The 20364-nt window shown below is 38.9% G+C and overlaps 2 protein-coding genes across 2 annotated transcripts; one reads left to right on the top strand and one right to left on the bottom strand.

Annotated features, from left to right (window-relative positions):
* Positions 1-3: 3 nt before the first annotated feature.
* On the bottom strand, positions 4-4558 carry LOC125139698. Its single transcript, XM_047804471.1, has 3 exons — positions 4454-4558; positions 3187-3302; positions 4-2224 (listed from the first exon to the last, which is right to left on the bottom strand). The coding sequence occupies exons 2-3, from the start codon at positions 3292-3294 to the stop codon at positions 287-289; spliced, it is 2046 nt and encodes a 681-aa protein (XP_047660427.1). The 5' UTR covers positions 3295-3302; positions 4454-4558; the 3' UTR covers positions 4-286.
* Positions 4559-8871: 4313 nt separating this feature from the next.
* LOC113641536 (general transcription factor II-I repeat domain-containing protein 2) lies at positions 8872-10518 on the top strand. The gene has a single exon (XM_027144293.2). The coding sequence runs from the start codon at positions 8872-8874 to the stop codon at positions 10516-10518; it is 1647 nt and encodes a 548-aa protein (XP_027000094.2).
* Positions 10519-20364: the final 9846 nt, after the last annotated feature.

Here is a 20364-nt window from a genome sequence, read left to right as displayed (position 1 = left end):
GTGTAAATGTTTCTATGGGCTGGATATATTCGGAGTCCATCAACAAAATGCTCATCAGCCAGTAAACTTGTTTCCACAGTAAGTTTGGTAATGACATTTTGTATAAAACTGAAACTGAAAAACAAAATAAAAAATAAATCACCCTGCACTCATAATGCAATTACTTCCCCTATGTGCTCTGTCTTACATTCACACACTATCTAAAGGTAAACAGATGGCACTGATAAGGCTACTGTATACCTGGGCAAAAGGGAAGAGTGTGTACATGTGAGTGAGTGAGACACTTCTATGCAATGTCCATTGCATAGAAGTTGCTAGACAGTATAGCCTCCATTTCAGCTCGGAGGTCAGGATAGCTGTTGTAAGTTGATGGCAGCTCTAAAGTTGGGCCACAAGTATGTGCAATAGGCCGCCTTGATAAACCTTCCAAAGGGGTGAATATGACTTGAATGTCTTTAACGCAGATGACATCAGACCCTGTCATGAGTCTCAACATCTTCCGGAGGCCTATCTCATCCAATCCCCTGATGTACTGATGTAAAAATTGCAAACTTTGGTTCTCTGCTGGAGTAGCTGGAGAGGCCGTGATCAACTTTAAAACCTTCCGGGTTGATGGTTTAAGATTCTCATACATCTTCTGCATATCCAGCACACTGGGGAAGAACTCCCTGAGAGTTGGTCCTGCGACTGCTGCAATGTTATCCAGTGCATATTTTGGTTGCTGGATTATTTGCTTGTGGGCCACTTGGAGAAGCACAGCTTTCAAGTTCTCTTGTGTTGGTACTGTTCTTACTCCCATGCGATCCATAAGATCAAGAAGCTCATCTTTATCATCACCATCAAGGGTGTCTTGCAAAGCAGTGGACAAGAGATCGCGCTCAGACTGACTAAGATACAACATTAGTGAGTCAAACAATAAATCAGGTGAGACAGTGTGTTCACCAAATGTGATTGCTGCTGTAAAGGCTTGAGCCAGCCGAGAAGGAAAATATCCATGTTCCTTTAATCCCTTGACCATTATCCTACCAACAGATTTCCATTCTTCTTCTTGCCATTTTGGGGATAGTGATGGTACTCTCACATCTGCACCCTCTGCTGCACAGTCTAAAAACTCTGTCCAGAAGGCAGCATATACATCCCTGGACACGCCATCAGCATCTGCCCCCATTTCATGAATGAAGCTGTATTTCACAGAGTAGGACATAATCACTTCATCCTTGAATTGGGTAATCAGTTCCTCCAAGAGATTGACTCTGTGGAGTTTCACCGTCACATGCAAAGGTTCATAAGTAGGACTTAAGGGGCCAGCAGGCACTGTGTCAGAATGGACAGGAGTTGAGCTGTAGGTGTTGATGTGTATCTGTGCCTCTTCTATAGGCTCATGTAAGATTGTGTCATCAAGATCTTCTAAAAATGGTCCACCTTGCAAAGGGCCAAAAATGACCTCTGATGTATCACACAAAGATGTAAGATCAACAATCTCTACAGCAGTAGAGACAACATCTTCTACAGTATGTGTCTGCTGTTCACTGTCATGTGTTTTTTGTGTCAGCTGCTCATTATCTTCTGTTGTGTTTTTCTGTCGCTCATTTTGCCTCGCTGCATCTGTCTGTTCATCAGTTCCTTCTGTCATCTCTGTGAACACTTCATCTTCATTTGTCTGGTGCTCTGTGAACAAGTAAAATCTTAAAATCCCCAATTTATGTGTCTCATAGAGCTCTCCCACACTAACACCCTCATCAAGGTATGCTTCCTGAAAGTCAACAATATTGTGACTAAACTCTTCCCACTTTCCCTTTCTCGATTTCTCATTGGGGAAAAATAGCTTTTTAGCTTGTGATAGAATCTCTGTTTTTGTGGCTTTCTTGGAAATATCAAGAACTCTGGTTCCTCCACCATTGCGTTTTCTCACTTGTTTCTTGTCGTGTATCCATCCTAGTTCTATTTTCCTTGTCATCTTCACGGCCCTTTTGTTATTTCTCAGATGTATCTTTGTTGGCTGCATAGAATGCTCCTCCTCAAAATCTTGATCTGTGTCTTTATTGCTTGTCAATGTGCCCAACTTTCTTCTAAGTTTTTCAAATAAGGATTGTCTTTTTAGATCATCACCACGCTTTCTCTGTTTTTCCATACAGAAACGCCTTGTAGCAATCCTATCACCATATGCTGGAATGTAAGCAGTCATAGTGGCATCATCTATTTCTCCAACTACCGAGCTGTCAATCTGTAATAAAAACAAAACAATACAGTAAGATATATTGGTTATCTTAAATCTAAGAGATGGCTATTTTTCCATATGAGTGAAAATTAATTTCTTAGCAGTAGCTACAAATCAGCAATTTATTTCTATTTTTCTTCACTTGCTTGTTTCTCTTTTCGCATGGGAATAAAAAGGAGCTAAAATATTAAGTAATTTAACACAAAAACAGCTGTCTAAAAAATGCTTGTAACCATAACAATGAAGTTTGAGTGTCATAATGAGGCTGAAAATAAAGTGTATTAACAGTGAAAATCCTTGACATCAAAGTTAGTCAGGGGACTGATTACTTTCATGTATTCCTCTTTAATTACATATTTGCCTCAATTACAAGAAAAGCACATTGACAGAAGCAGGATGTTGTTCACCTCTGGAACACACACAGAATTCGCCCATCCACAAATGCTGTGTCTCCCTTATATTACTGCTTTTATGTTCTCCATAATATTGCTATTCCATATTGATTCCATACTTCAGCTCCCAACCAAGGCCTGTGCTGGCATCTAAACATTACTCCATCCTTTTAAAACAATATCAAATCACAACATAATGGACAGCAGTAATTGTAAGGGCACGATATTTATTTTGTGCATTTATTTATAATTTCAAACATACAAGTCAGCACTTTGCCTGAATGTATAATGGTGATGCTACTGCACAACTACTGTTACTTGTTTATGTAGTGTAGAGACCAAAATATAGTGTGAATTGACTCCTAAAGATACCTATAAACCTTATTTTACAGGACTAGAATAGGGAAGAAATGAAAACATTGTTGGGAGAGACAGGTGTGCTTGGCATAAAAAAGAAATCAGAAGCACTGGCACTAAATGTGATAGGGTTATGATTACTTGTATAATCTGCAGATTCAGTAAAATGTAAAACAATTAAAATTAATATATCGCAGGAATGAATGTGCTGTCACCTACATGATCTTGCTGCATTTTCTGAATATTTTTCTCAGGAATCCCTCGGCTCTGAAGAAACATCCACAGACCATCATCTTGTGGGAGAGGGGTATTTGAAGACGTAGCCATAGCTGGCCCTGAACAAATGTCGGAAAAAGGCAGCATTTATGTAAATATGTGTTGCACCATAAATATAAACAGATTTAGGACTGTACCCTCAAAAGTATAATTGCTTTAAATATCTCAAAAATGTATTTTGGCCAAGAGTGTGATAACCTTGCTAAAAATTGATGTTTCATGCATCAGCTGTATAGGTAGGCAACTATAGGCCTTTCTTATCACTTCTTATCACTAAGACAACTGTCTTAAGCATTTGAATGTGCCCATCTTAAACAGTAACATTACTCAAAACGTAGAGAAGGCTAGACTCAAGAAGGTCAATAGTGTTGAGACACAGGCTATATTTACTCATTTATCCGTGATCACTGCACAATCTAGTTTCTGAAAAATATATAACTTGTTTCGGAAAGCTTCAAAAAGCTAGCTTTGTTACTAAATTATTAAATGCATCAAGTACACAGTTTAGAAACATATCAACAAATAAAACAATTACAGGACACATATGCATAGTGACAAACCAAAAGAGAGGGCACAACTAAAGAAACCGAAGCAATGTCAGAATATATTCAACATTATTATTGGTGTAGCACGCTGAACACTATACTAAACGTCCGTGCAAAACTTAATCGGAATAGTATCCCTGCTGGCTTTGAAACTGGCAAAGTTCTGAATGTTTGTTTACTGTTATGTAATGTCGCGACGTCGAACGTGCTGCATGCACTGGGGATTTCTGACGTGACTTTTTCACTCCCCTGACAGCAGCCGAGCTCGCTGTGTTCGAGGACCTCTTGATTTACAGATTAAGCACTAAAGTTACAGCAAATAGCGTGGTTTACTTATCTTAGCCAACAAACTGAAAGAAAAGTGGTTAACATAATGTTCCTCGTAAAAAATCACACGTTATTATCCCCTCGACCTTAAAAGTTAAGGTTCCTTTTGCTGACTAATGGTAAATATTAGCTTAACGTTACATAAGTTAGCCTATCAACTGCAGCTGATGTACGTAACTTAAGTTAACGTAGTTAGTAAAAACTATCCCCGTAACATTATCGTTAACATACGTTTATAAACAGCTATTATAACCTCGTTTTACATGTCGTAACGCGAACAGTTAGCTGACATCATTTGGCATTAACATGTAGCCTAACTATAATAACTTAGCTATTACCTGCACTGAACCCATGTAGGCCTGGCACTGTTGTTGTTGGAGGGTCAGGCTGATTAGCATCAGCAACTGTGGCCTGACGTTACTTCATGCAGGTGAGAGCTTCTCGCAGGATTTTGAGGGATCTCTAATTCAGAAAAACAGAGCAATTTTTTTTTATTCATGAAAAATTATCTCATAATTTTGAGATAATTAAGTCGTTAATTCAGAAAAACAGAGCAAAAAATTTTTATTCATGAAAAATTATCTCATAATTCTGAGATAATTAAGTCGTTAATTCAGAAAAACAGAGTAGATTTTTTTTTATTCATGAAAAATGTATCTCATAATTTTGAGATAATTAAGTCGTTAATTCAGAAAAACAGAGCAAAAAAATTTTATTCATGAAAAATTATCTCAGAATTCTGAGATAATTAAGTCGTTAATTCAGAAAAACACAGTAGATTTTTTTTTCTCAAGTGAATGCAATACGCTTCCAAAACATTTCTGCATATTAATGAGGTTTATTATACCAAATATTACAAAATTTTTGGCAAAATACATGTTAATATGTTGCAAACAAGTTAGATAAAAAAATGTGGGGAAAAAAAGCTTATCATATATACTTAATTTTTTATAAGCAGTCAAAACAGACAAGGTCAATTTGATGTGGTGCTCCTAATTTGCATAGGAATTCAGACGAGGTCTGCAGGAGGGTTAAGTCAGGCGTACACATAATACATCCCATAATCTTGTACTCTAATACATCTGACCAAATGCACATTATCATCTAGTGCAAGTTATTATTTTGAACAGCAGCTATGCTAATTTCTATCCACTGCTTTTCTCTTTATACCCATCCCTGAGGCATCCAAAAATTGTACCAGCTCTGATTGTCTTCAGATGCCCCTTTTCCACCGAGGCAGTTTGAGTGCTGGTTCGGAGCCAGAGCCTAATTTAGAACCAGTTCTTTCTTTTTCGACAGCCAAAGCACCGGCTCTGAACCAGGAAAAGGGTTCTTAAGTAGCACCAAAACATTGCTTGTCTAGACTTAAGACTTGTGTCAGGGGTGGGGCTATTGTTAGCGCATTTGATAATATACCAATGTTTAATACACTTTTACTTTACCGCAATACAATCAATTATCAGCACACATGATAGTAGGAAGCTACATGCTAAGGCTAATTTTTTCTGTGTTAATGATAAAATAATGTTATGTACTTTCTCGATTGCAACCTCTGTTTATACAAATTACATGGAGCTGCACGTACATGTTGGATTCGCCGTGTTTGGATGTAGGTTCACAAAGCCATAAGCATTAACAGTAAAGACACATCCACCATTGTTGTTGTTTTCGTGTTTGCCGCTGTTGCGCTAAAGTTGCTGAGAAACGTGACACGTATACAGCGACATCAGACTCGGCTCTGTGATGGCTCTCTAGCTGATGGAAAGGCAAACTGATTCTTAGAGGGTTCGCCAGTGGAACCAACTTTGAACCAGCACCAGCACTATCTCTAAACCAGCACCCGGTTCTTTTTGGTGGAAAAGGGGTATTCCATGCCATGAAGTTTTTGGACCTCCACTGAGATTAGGCTAACCATGTGAGGATCCTGAGACATCTAGATTTACCAGCTCCAGTTGGACTCTGCTTCATGAAGTATTCAGAGAATCTAAGAGGAGATGTCAACTCCATGAGGACAACAACCTCCTCATCAACACAGCAATTGTCAGCTTCCCCCCCCCCCACCTTTCAAGGGAGTTTTTCTGTTGCCTGAGTCACCTCAGAATTGCTCATTGTGAATAAATACAAATAAATCTTTAATCTTTAAATCTTGAATTTTTATATTATATTTATCTTTATATTATTCTTTATATTAACCTTTTGTTTTATGTTTATGTTCAGCAAAGCTGCTTTTTGACAATGTCAATTGTAAAAAGTGAAAAAAAGAAAATGAGGAGACAGACAAGCAGTCTTTGAAACATGCACAAACTGACACACATTTATCATTTAGTAAAAATGAAGTGAGAGGGATTATAGCAAAAGAAATAAGAAATATGTGGCAGAAGGAGTAGGACACCAGAATAAAAGAAAGACATTTATACCAGATTCAAGAGCATGTTGGAGCATGTCAGAAATAATTCTAGACCAGAAGCTCATTTGCTACAACAGTATTCATTACACTTTGAAGTATATGAGAGCATATCTAAAATTACTGAAGCACTGTTATAAGCTGGAGTGCTCATCAAGATAACTAGCTATTGCAATACACAAATATTGTCAGTTTCCAAGTCAGATAAATTGAAATGGTGTTTAGTCCATAAATTAACAGCTAATTAATGACATTAGAGGAGATTGGTAAGCAGAGGTTCCTAAACCATACAGGCTATTGACAAAGGCCCCTAAGTATTTCACTCTCATTGCCACTGTCATAATCATGTTTTTTTTTAAGTGTCGCAACTTTAACCAGGAACCATGAACTTTAAGTATCACCCACTCTAGTGTCTAAAATCTTCTCAGTTGTATCTTGCAAATCGTGTTGATTGCTTTGCATATGCAGTGCTTATGAAGAAACCTGTAGTGAAAGAAACAACCCAATGCTTATTATAATACATGTGGTGTGTCATCTGTTGGATTATTGTAAAAGCAGTGTGTGTTTAGGAAAAGTGAGGGTTTTCCAGTTCAGCATGCTGAACAGATTTCTGCTATGATGAAACCCAGCTGATTAGCTATAATTAAATAAACACACAAAAGGGGAAATTTCTTTTTGATTCAGGGAAATAATGCTGCAGACAGTCAGATGACAATGGTCACATTCAGGAACAGGCATATGAGCTTAATTCCAAAAAAGTGCAAAAGCATTAAGGTTACAGAATTTTTTATTAAAGGATTTGCTGAGAAACATGCACATACACATACATATACACATGCTCAAGACAAAAAAAAATGTAAAAAAAAAAAAAAGTATCACAAATACTGTATAAAACGTTAAAATCATCTCAAACATTTTCAAGAACACCGCAAATTAATGTTTAAACCTTATGTTTAAAAATCTTCTAAAAAAATACTGTGAAATATTCTCAGCTAAAAAGAAACTGAAGAAACACAAACTAAAACCTTTAGACACTGTTTCAATTAAAGTGGGTTTGGAAACTTAATTTGTAATTAAGTACAAATGGCATTTCTCCATTTATGTTCTCTATGTCTGTTAGGATTATTATCATTAGGTAATTGGGTATGATTAGGTAATGAATTCACCATTGAAACAAGCAGAGGGTGTGTGTGCACTTTTAATTTTTAGCTAGTTTTATTGATTTGTTCTGATAATATTTGATGACAAACATTAGACTTTTAATTATTTTAATCTATTAATTAAATAAAATTCAGCATAATAGATCAATCTGTACCACAAGTGAACATGCAGCATGGCAGATAAACAACATTCCTCCTCCAAATTAACAGTAATCAGCTGGATCCTTGATGCATTTGTGGGTGAAAGAAAATGAAAATGAAAATGAAAATGAAAATAAATAAATAAATAAATAAATAAATAAATAAATAAATAAATAAAAAGTAAATATATGATATTGATATTCACTAAAATTAATTAAAAATGTAGGATTTCACAAACACCTAGCAAACTGCATTCAAACTTAAAACAATAACAATTGCTTATTCATCTCTATTTGTTTACTTATTTATTTGTCAAACATAACAAATATTTGTAGTCTGTACTAGATAAATTAAGCACATGAACGCAAAACATAATGATGTGTTAGGTTAAATAACGGGGAAAATGTTTTCTTAGATAAGTTTCAGCAATATCTCTGCAGGATATAAATTTACCTAACTTACTGAGGTGACCAAACAGATCCCATTTTACTTTTCCTCTGTGTCCATATTCCAGATTTGTGTTCTCTGTTGCAATCCCACAACTCAAATATGCAGTGTAGGCCTAAAGTTTAGAAATAGTTCTTTAAACATTAAGTCAGGGGTGTCCAAACTACGTGTCCAAACTACAATAAAAACTGACCCGCGGGCCGCATTTGGCCCGCGGGTCAGTTTTTATTGGCCCGCAGCAAATTCTGAAAATATAATTGAATATGGCCCGCACATGGCGCTTGAGCTCAACTCTGTTGCACTTCTGTTTCAACACTAGATCGAGCCAGTCACAGAAAAGGTGCTTCTCCACTAAACAAAATTAAGCAAAGAAAAATATTAACAAAACAAAATTACACTAAACAAAATTAAGCAAAGAAAAATATTTACCACGAGTCACCAGAAATGGCAGCACTGAAGAAACGCAAGATAGCAAGTGAGTGTAGAAGATTTCAAACACGGTGGGAAAATGAATATTTCTTTAAAGAAATCAACGGAAAGTATGTCTGTTTGATTTGCAATGAAGATGTTGCCGTGATGAAAGAGTATAATGTCCGTCGGCACTATGAGACATCAGAGCTACGCATCGTACACAGGTGCCGAACGAGCACAGAAATTCAAGCAAATGGCAGTTAGCCTGCAAGCTCAACAACAGTTTTTTTTTCGTGCTAACAAAATACAGGAAAACGCCACAACAACAAGCTATGAAGTCGCACAACTTATTGCCCAGCATGGCAAACCGTTCTCAGACGGTGATTTCATAAAGCAGTGCCTCATCAAAGTCACAGAAGTAATGTGCCCGGAAAAAGTGCAGGATTTCAACAACGTGAGCTTATCCAGAAATACAGTGGTGCAGAGAATCAAGGACTTGTCAGCTAACCTGAAACTTCAGCTGAGAGAGAAAGCTTGTGCTTTTGATTTTTACTCGATAGCATGCGATGAGAGCACAGACGCCACAGACACCGCACAGCTTTTAATTTTTTTGCGGGGAGTCGATGATAATTTTTGCTGTACGGAGGAGCTGCTTGATATGATGAGCCTAAAAGGCACAACGACGGGTGGAAATATTTTTGACGCTGTGTCAGAGGCAGTTGAAAAGATGGGGCTTAACTGGGACAAGCTCTGTGGGGTAACAACGGATGGAGCTCCGGCCATGACGGGTGAGCGCAAAGGAATGGCATCCATGGTGTGCGTCAAGGTAAAAGAGAGCGGAGGTGAGGCTGTTAGGATGCACTGTATAATCCACCAAGAAGCACTGTGTGCCAAGACTGTCCAGCTGGGTGATGTGATGAACACTGTTGTAAAAACTGTCAACATAATTCGAGCTAGAGGACTGTACCACAGGGAATTTCAAGCTTTATTATCTGACATGGATGCTGAATACAGGAATGTACTCTACCACTCTGATGTGCGCTGGCTCAGCTGTGGCTCTTTGCTGCAGCGGTTTTATTCGCTGAGATCAGAAATCGACAAGTTTTTTTCAGAGAAGGGCCGACCTCTTCATAAACTGAGTGACCCTCTGTGGCTGGCAGACCTGGCATTTTTAGTTGATCTCACTCATCATCTGAATACACTGAACAAGAACCTACAAGGCAAAGAACAGCTGGTGTCACACCTGTATGCGCACATGAAAGCCTTCTGTGTAAAGCTCCGCCTGTTTGAGACACAACTACGAAGCTTTAATGCTGCACACTTCCCTGCCCTGTCTGAAATCAAGTCTGCTTTTCCAAAGGCAGACCTTTATGCTAAAAAGGAGAAATATGCTTCTGTAATTACATCTCTTGTGACAGAATTCAACCAGCGTTTTCAAGATTTTTCTGTCATTGAAAAACAAATCAAGCTGTTCTCGACCCCCTTCCTGGTGGATGCAGAAGAAGTGGAGGAGAGTCTGCAGTTAGAACTGATTGAAATGCAATGTGATGATTCTCTGAAGAGTCAACATCAGCTTCTCTCCCTCCCTGACTTCTATCAGACTTTGGATCGTGCCAAGTTTCCTCTGATGAGACGCCACGCAAAAAGAATGATGAGCCTGTTCGGCTCAACATACATATGTGAACAAACATTTTCTCTGTTAAATCAGAACAAAAGCAGACTGAGATCCAGAATGACTGATAGCCATCTCTGTGAAGTCCTCCGTGTCTCAACCACCAAACTTTCTCCTGACATCCCAGCCATCCTTCAATCCAAAGGACAGCATCACTGCTCCCACTGAGCGCAATGTTCTTCACATTATAGGTGAGTTAGAAATACACACAGTAATCATGTGTCAATATGTCACCTCTTGTGTGTGGCCTGGGCCTTTGCTTATTTTTCTGTATTTGGCCCGCACCAAAAAAACTTTGGACACCCCTGCATTAAGTGCTCAAATATAAAAATGTTTTAGTGCCATTTTCTGCATGAGAACCAAAATGAGTACTGACAGTAATGGAGATGGAGCAATGAACAAAAATCTCCTACATCCACTGCTAAAAATCAGCTATGTAGGCCTATAAAAAGCTAATTGCTGACATCATGGTCACAAAATGCTAAATGTGCACATATTACAGTGCCATTTTACCCTTTGTTTTGTTGCGGTGTTCCACAAACTGTGATTTTAAGTTTACGCAGCACCAATTTGCCAACATTGCCATAATTCCATACAAGTTAATTATAATTAAATACATCTGTATTTTATTTAACTGCATGGAGTGAGCTGGCCTTTAGCACAGACATTTCTTATCTTTAATGTTCTGCATAGACTAGCCAGGTCCACGGTGTTGACTACAGTGTTGGCTATTAACCATCCCTAATATGGGACGGTGTATATTGAAATTGTTAAACTTCTTACTGTAGACATTATCAGTCTTTAATATATTGTAGTTATTGATGTAAGCAAAGACAATATTTGTACAAACTAGACCTAAGCCAGAGCTATGTTTCACTATGAACTTTACTTGGCCTAAATTGCTGTCTGACCAGCAAGGTCAATGTAACACCAATTGTGCAGTATGTATGCATTATTGTGCAGTATATATGAATTTCCACACTGTGGTAATGTGCTACATAAATGGAATTTGCATTAGTGCTTGCAGTGGCATGCTAGCTCAGAGGTTGGAACTGTCACCTCACACAAGAAGTACATGAATTCAGAATTGGCATTTTTTTGGGTGTTGCTTCCCATGTTCTCCTTGTGTTTCTTTAGGGATTCTGTATACTCTATATAAAAACTATATAAAAATATGAAAATATGTAAAAAAAAAAAAAAGTATATACATATACATAAATATACATAAATGCATATGTTTTTTAATGACTGTCCTTAAAGTGTCTATGTGCAGTGTGGTGTGTATAGTGTATAAAGTGGCTGTGCAAGTACAGTGTTAAAGTGTCATAGTGCAAAAAAGGTGTGCAGAAAAACAGTGAAGATGGAGGGAGAGATCCAGTACTAGATCCTGGGTGTGTCCTGGTTTAAACTCTGAACGGCCTGCAGGTAGAAGATTCTCCTCATTCTCCCTTTGTTTGCTTTCTAGTGATGGGAAGTTTGGTTCTTTTCCGCGAACCGGTTCTTTCGGACAGTTCGATTTAATGAACCGGTTCAAAAATCCAGTTCACCAGTTCTTTTACGTCCTGACGTAATGACATCATTCACAATGTTGTAATGACGCAAATTCCATCATCCCGCTGCCGGCAGATATTAATACTAATCTATACTAACTATACCAAGTTAATAAACTAATCTTCATCAACTTACAAAAAGCGGCATATAAAAATACAGACTAACCTGCATAACAGTCAATAGTAAAATTAACTGACATATATTGAGTGAACAGTTTTTTTTTTTTATAAAAATGTTTAATAGCCTATGACTAGTTACTATGCATATCCCAATATGTATAATTTGCTCTGAAGGTTCACGCATGCGCAGTATCAACAGCTAATCAGTTCTCAGTATGTCGGACGCGTCCGAAACAGTTCTCAGGTCAGTGTACTGATGATTCGCTGTATCAGTTCAGCATGTGAAGTATCAACAGCTCATTGGTTCTCGATGCGTTTGAAAGAAACAGTTCTCAGTTCAGTGTACTGATGATTCGCCGTATCAGTTCATCGGTTCTCGGACGCGTCCGAAAGAAACAGTTCTCAGTTCAGTGTACTGATGATTCGCTGTATCAGTTCAGTTATTCAAGCATGCAAAGTATCAACAGTTCATTGGTTCTCGGACACGTCCGAAAGAAACAGTTCTCAGTTCAGTGTACTGATGATTCGCTGTATCAGTTCATCGGTTCTTGGACGCATCCGAAACAAACAGTTCTCAGTTCTGTACTGATCATTCGCTGTATCGGTTCAGTAATTCACGCATGCGCAGTATCAACAGCTCGAGCTCACAGTTCTCTCAGCACAACATCTCAGTTCAGTGTACAGGAGTTAGATATACTCCGGGATATTAGTTTATTTAGAGTCGGAGGGGCTGTCAGGCATGACCGAAAGTGAGTAACTTTAGCAACTTGTGGACCAGCGCTGACTCAAGACGCGAACTGTTTAGAACGAATCAGTCCGATTTGGTGAACCGGTTCATCCAGTTCACTAAAAAGATCTGGTTCAAAAGATTCATGGAGCAGAAGCATTTCCCCAAATGCAACAAAGAAAAAAGTAAATTGTTGGGATGGCTGAGATCCTTTACAATCTTCCTGGCCCAGGTCCGGCACCACGTGCTGTAGATGTCCTGCAGGTCAGGGAGCTCGTTCAGCTGACCACACCACACTCTGGAGGGCTCGCCTGTCCTGCATGGTGCTGTTCCCGAACCAGGAAGTGATGCTACCTGTCAGGATGCTCTCAATGGTGCAGGTTTAGAAAGTTGTTTCATTCTATCCTCTATTATAAATAGAATGGAGGGTTAATGCCAATATAGTTGCGTACACTTAGTTTTATTGAACACAACAAACCCGGTCTGTACTCTCAGATGCAAACAACATGAGACGACTGGTGTAACACGTAATACAGTCTGTGCTGCAACAACAACCATCCCAACATCCTTTTTCTTTTTTTTTTCTTTTTTTTTCCCCCAAGTAACTTACAACCTGAAAACACAATTTGATTTCAAGAACTTACTGGAATCAGAACAGCATTCATACATTCACATATGCTTCGTATTGACTGAAAATTACACAATATAAAATTATTACTTAGCATTGTCTTACTGAAACTTCAATGTTTCCTAACACCTATTCCCTTCAAGTAAACTCATATAACAAAATAAAGTGTTGCTTTACTGTTGATCTTTTTTCTTTTTTTAAGTGGCACATGTGAATACAAACTGTAACTGCGGGGCGAACACGTATACAAACAAAATCCCCCGGAACCCCGGAGCATACCGGTAAGTATTAGTTGGTCAATGTACATAATCTGGTATTGAGGTCTAATCACAGACCTTGTAATAGAAACAACAGGATTGATTGTGCTCGATTTTGAGCTTGTCACTCTGTCTCTGTTAACCTCTGCAGGCTGGCAAGTCACTGTTGCTTCCACTACTGTGGCTTTGTCTTTCCTGAGGTGTCGACGATTTCTCCTCAGAATGTTCTCTGAGTCGAGCTGGACGTCATAAGACCTGTAGTCCACAGGTTTCACTACTGTCGCTTTCCTCCATGTTTCGTTGTGCACCTCAGGCTGGACATGGACTCTGTCTCCTTGTTTTAGAGGACAGAGATTTTTTGCATGTCCCTTATAATATGCAGTTCCTGTTTTCAATCTGTCCTTGTTGAGTGTTAATTACCTTTGGTTGTAGCACGTTGTCATGCATGGGCATAAGAGTTCTGGTTCTCCTACTGAACAATCGCTGTGCTGGTCTTGCTTTGATCCCTTGTGATGGTGAGTTTCTCTGATCAAGCATAATGAGGTATGGATCCTTCCCATCAGCTTTTGCTTTTTTCAACAGCCGTTTTGCAGTCTTTACTGCTGATTCTGCCATCCTGTTGCATTGTGGGTAGGATGTTTTGTGTTTAAATGTTAACTGTTTAAATGTTAACTGTCTACTGAACTTTTTGAAATCTTCTGATGTGTATTGTGGGCCGTTGTCCGATATAACAACATCTGGGATGCTATGTCTTGTGAAATGGGATTTCAGCTTATGGATGACAGTGGTGGGTCATGTGTCAGGTAAATAGTCCAACTCCCAGATAGAGAGGTAATCAACAGTGATCAGGTAGTTTCGTTGTCTAAAATGAATATAACTGTTTCTACCTTAGACCATGGGTTACTTGGTAGTTCATGAGACCACAGGGTCTCCTTCTGCTGTTTCACATCCATAGATCTGCAGATGTCACATTTTCCTATAAATGTCTTCATCTGATCATTCATCCCCAACACGTTCTCTTGCCCTTCTTAGGCATCCCTCTATGCCAAGATGTGAGGAGTGAATGCGCTGAACAGTCACCTCTGAGTCCCCTCTGAGTCCCCCCCCCTCCCCCGAAAGACAATTCCACTCTGCGCACTTAGTTCCTCCTGAAATTAATGAAAATGTGCAATATCCTTTGGCAGGTATTTTTTGCTCATTGGCAAACCTTCTTGAATGTATCTGATCAGTGACTGCAATTTTCTGCCTTTACTAGTTTCCTATATGTACATGCTGGACCATGTTTATGCTTTCAATCTCCATTTCTACTGAACTTTCTGATGTGTTCAGGTAAGTATGAGCGGCTCAGTGTATCGGCTAGCAACATGTCCTTCCCTGGGATGTATTTGACTTGATGTCATATCTCTGTAGCCTAAGTAACACTCTTTGCAGGTGTTTTGGGGTGTTCAGCAGGGGTTTTCTTAATATGTTTTCCAGTGACTTATGGTCAGAGTGTACAGTTACTTTGCGCCCATACGTGTACTGATAGAATTTTTCATAACGAAAACAATGGCCAGACATTCTTTCTCTATCTGGGCATAACCTCTCTCTGTCTGTGTCAATGCCCGGCTTCCATAAGCAACTGGTGCCCCCTCTTGAAGTAAAGCAGCCCCTAACCCGGTTTCTGACACATCACACCGAAGTGTCAGTGGTTCATCTGGGTTGTAATATTTGAGAACTGGAGCTTTGGTGATGACGTCTTTGAGCCATGTGAATGCCTGCTTATGAGCATCTGACCATTCCCAAATACTGTCTTTATGGGTTAATTGCTGTAGTATCTCACAGCCATCTGACAGGTGGTCACAGATTTTCGAGAGATAGTTAACCATGCCCAGGAGCTTTTGGACACCTTTGACGTCTGTCGGGCATGGCATGTCTCTGACTGCTCTTGCCTTTTCGAGATCCTCTCTGAGCCTGTCTGCGGTAAGTAAATGTCCAATGTACGGAACCTCACTTTTCCGCAGTTGCAACTTCTCTGCGTTCAATTTGATGTTCTTTTCTCTACATCTATTTAGAAGTGCTCTCAGTCTGTGATCATGGTCCTGGTTTGCTACTTCTATTGTCTCACCCTCTCCTGTGATAAGGATGTCATCTGCTATGACTTATATGCCTCTCAACCCTTCCAAAGCTTGGCTGAGTTTTCGTTGAAACACCTCCGGTGCCGGACTGATGCCCATTGGCATCCTCAGCCATCTGTATCTGCCATATGGTGTGGCAAATGTGGTCATGTAGCTCGATTCCTCATCCAAGGTCACATGCCAAAATCCATTTTTTACGTCACGCACAATGAAAACTTTTGCCCTCGACAAGTCTGGTAATATGTCGTCTAATGTCGGCAGAGGAAAATGGCATCTTCTCAGAGCTCTGTTGAGTGGTCTTGGATCTATGCATATCCTGAGGTTTCCTGATGACTTCTTAACAAGACTGCTGATCCACTCTGTAATGCAGTCAACTGATGTGATGATCTCTTTTCTTTGAAGATCCCTTAGCTCAAGTGGTGCAATCATCGCCACAGGAACTCTTCTCTTTGGCAGTTTCACTGGGGTTACTGTGGGGTCTGCTTCTATCTTATAAGCACCCTCCAGACATCCATCTCCCTGGAACACATCTGCATAGTCTTTTCTGATATCATTCCTGATCCACATTTAATTTTTCCCATACCCTTTGGTGACAATGCTATTCACAGCCATGGTGTTTTCATACTGTACTTTCACTAGATTCATTGCTTGTACTGCCCTGCTGCCCAGTAGTGGCACTGCAGACCCCTCATCTACAACCATGAATTCTAATTAGTGCAGTTTCTTGTTTCTAGGATTTCTTAGTTTAACTTTACATTTTTCCAATAGCTGCAGTGTGCTTTTATTGTACATCACCAGCACTTGCTCAGTCTTTTCAATTTGTGTGTCTGCGTTTAACGGGTTGACAGGTATGATGTTATAGCTGGCTCCACAATCTAACTGAAACTTTACCTGTTCTTTTCCCAGGAGCATGGCAGCAAAAAGCTTTGAACGTGGCCTCTGCTTCTCCTTCGTCACAGTGTTTACTGTTTCTGCTGTCACACACAAGATGTCCTCATAACTGTCATCATCTGACTCTGTAATAGTATGTACTATTTTTCCTTTCTGCATTTTAGTTCTGCACATAGTGGCGAAATGATTGTCTTTCCCACATTTTTTACACTTTTTCCCAAATGCAGGACATTTGTGTTTATTTCTTTCATGCATTTTCCCACAAAACTTGCAGTGTACAGTAGGGATGTCCCGATCGGGTTTTTTTGCTCTCGAGTCCGAGTCATTTGATTTTGAGTATCTGCCGATACCGAGTCCCAATCCGATACTTCTATAATACATTAAAAAAGAATAAAGAAGAGTGAATAAACTGATCCAGGATGTTCCTTATTTTTTATTTAATTCACCTTATTTTAACATTCAACAACATAAGACAAGAAGAGACAGCACATACTGTAGCACAGCTCCTCAGTTAGGCAACTGCCTACACATGTACTTAATTATTAAACAATAAAAAAATCTAATTTTAGAACTAATTTACCCAAAACTAAATTAAAAAGGTAGTAAAAAATAAATTGGCTTAATACTGGTGTCTGGTGATGACTTGACTTTATATAAACATGATGAACAAAGGGTGCATTTTAATTTTACTATACTTGCCCATCTTTGTATCTGGGATCTAGAAGAGTGGCGATGTAGAAGATTGGCTCAGTTTCAACATCGGCAAAGCGCTTCTCCACTGCCTCCAGCAGAGTCCTCTTCATTGTTTTTATTCCCTGGTCATCATCATCCTCCTGAGACAGAACACGTCTGAGGACTAATGAGTGAATGAATGACTTAATGCAGTGGTCCCCAATTTAATTTAATTGTATTTAAACATGCCTTTTTTAACTCACTAACACTTTGTTTTGGTTGCTGTCACTGCAGAAAACCCTGCTTCACACAGATAGTATGTCGGAAATGGCAATAGGGATTTACTGTAAGTGCTGTGGTGGCAATCTTAGGGTATTCCGCCATGACTTTAATCCAGAACACCGGCAGAGTTTCTAACTTTCTAACAACGACTGTTTCGTACTCATTTTTGCTAATTTATGGGTTAAATTTGAGCAAACACAATATACACATACACCATGCACTGTTAATGTAGTAACTTTCCCAGTTACCAAACGCAGGAATGGCTGAGCCAACAATAGCTCATGACCCTTACGTTGCAGTGGTTTAGGGCAGTGGTTTAGGGCAAAACTAAGAGAGAAGGAGCGAAAGAAGAGAGAAAATAGTAATGAGGTCCACATAAACACTGCAGTGTTTCTATATACAAAGTGGTATTGATTAAGTGCACACAGTCATTGAACAGAATAACCAGTGAGCACCAGAGGAGATGTATGATGATGAGATATAAGATGAGGTATGAGATGTCTAAAAGAACCTCCAAGATGGCTTACACCTTTAGTCACTGCATTCTCTCTCTCTCTCTCTCTCTCTCTCTCTCTCTCTCTCTCTCTCTCTCTCTCTCTCTCTCTCTCTCTCTCTCTCTCACACACACACACACTCACACACACACACTCACACACACACACACACACACACACACACACACACACACACACACACACACACACACACACACACACACACATGCACAATACACTCTCTCCCTCTGTCATACATGCTTTTGAACCATCAAACACATAAACAAAGATTACATGCTTCTTGTGAACTGTTGTTCACAATTTCATGTCATTTAGATCCCATCATATGTAGTGTATCTTTGCAATATTAGGATCAATGGCAAACAGATGAAAACATCTGTTACTTCATGTAGTCATTTTGACTATGAATTAAATTTTTTTGTGAAGTCAATATGTGTGTGTTAGTATAGAAATATACATTTTCAGTAATGCAATACATGTAAAAATATACTTGCTGAACAATGGATTGTCAGATTAATAAAATTCAAGCTAGGATTTATATGACCACTACTTTTCACCCTATACATAAAGACATATGCACTTCTTTTTGTCTTTTCCTGTCCTTACAGGTTGTGTTGGTCTTTAGAGAGATTGGCTGTGACTTATTGTTGAACCTGACTGTGAATGAAAATGTCTTGTGTGTTGGGACAGATTAAATACATAAAATGACTGCTTAGAGAATGAGCCATAGAGGATAAAGAGGTTTGTGAAGATTCATGACTTTTGACCAACAGTCAATACTGCAATATCACAATGTGTATATAATAAATATTCAGACAGACTTTGTGTAATTTTACTTTTACCAAGGCTCTTTCTCGGCTTTATTTCTAATGGCTGTTTGTGCATCTTCACAAATTTACATTAATTTAATACTCCGTACATTGTGAATAAAAAAGCTTGAGTAATAGACACAAGCTGTGCAGGCTTCTATGGATCAGCTGTTTAGTGTTGTATAACAAGATGGCACCATGCAAAACCATGTCTGGCAGCTACAAAGAGCACAGCAGTTTTAAGCATTAATAAGGATGGTCTGAGAGATTGTTTGTGTTTTTGTGTCTGTAAGAGCAAAAAAGATAGAAGATAGATAGATAGATAGATAGATAGATAGATAGATAGATAGATAGATAGAGAGAGAGAGAGAGAGAGAGAGAGAGAGAGAGAGAGAGAGAGAGAGAGAGAGAGAGAGAGGTCTGCATCAGGGACCCTTGTGATTTTGTGTTCTGCTCCCAGGTTTCACTAAACTAAAATAAGTAAAGATGGGCTTAGTATTAGCAATGCAGGTTAATTGTGATAACCCAGAAGTATAGAGCCATATTGCTAAGTAAAAAAGACATATATATCTTTTAGTTGTATGAAATAACTAACTTAGTGGTTTTTGGAAAGCCAATTAAATATTTATTCTTAAATAGTTACACATCAACCATATATAGTTGATGCAGTTTGCAGTTAAATGAAACAATGTTCCTCCAGGACCTCCTTGTGCTAGCTTCACAAGACAAATCAGAACTAAGTGCTAAAGTTAAAAAAATAAGATTAATCTATTGACGTAAAGTGAATGTGTGCAGCCTTGTGCAAACAGTACAAGACAAGAAACAGCAGACAATGCCATAAGACAGATATCATACAGACACATACAGACACCTAGTATGCACACTTCACCCATGACTGTCTAATTGTCCATACAACAACTGTCTGATCACAAACTGATGAGCCCGTATACTGGGATCAGGTACAAAACCTGCCAGCTTGGTGCTCTGCCAAAAAGTCTCATTCTTAACAGAAAGACAAAGGAGATTATGGTGTATGTACTGTAAGTCCACAAAGCTGTAGAGAGAGTCCCCAGTTCATTGGAAAGGCAAAACACCTCTACTTCATGAGCAGACTGAAGAGAGTGAGACTGCCCAAGTAACATAATTTGAACTTGGCATTGGATGAGTCAAAATCTCACCAGCAAAATTCTACTGTCAGGTAATTTAGAACAAGGCCTCCAAAATTATTAGGACCCCACCTGCACATCATTTCTTGAAACTGCTCCCTCTGGCAGGTGATACAGTACAATCCACTCACACCTCACAAGCATAGAAAACAGATTCTTCCCTAGAGCTGGAAAATAGCTGAACACTGATTGATTTCATAGCCCTTCACACATAGACACAAATACATGCAACTGCACATAAAAAGTCTGTATTATTGTCAGTCTTACTGTCATACTTACC

This window comes from Tachysurus fulvidraco, chromosome 2, assembly GCF_022655615.1.
Source record: "Tachysurus fulvidraco isolate hzauxx_2018 chromosome 2, HZAU_PFXX_2.0, whole genome shotgun sequence".
NCBI classification, from domain to species: Eukaryota; Metazoa; Chordata; class Actinopteri; order Siluriformes; family Bagridae; genus Tachysurus; species Tachysurus fulvidraco.
Note: the sequence above shows the minus strand (reverse complement) of the source record. Positions and strands in the feature narration are given on the sequence as shown.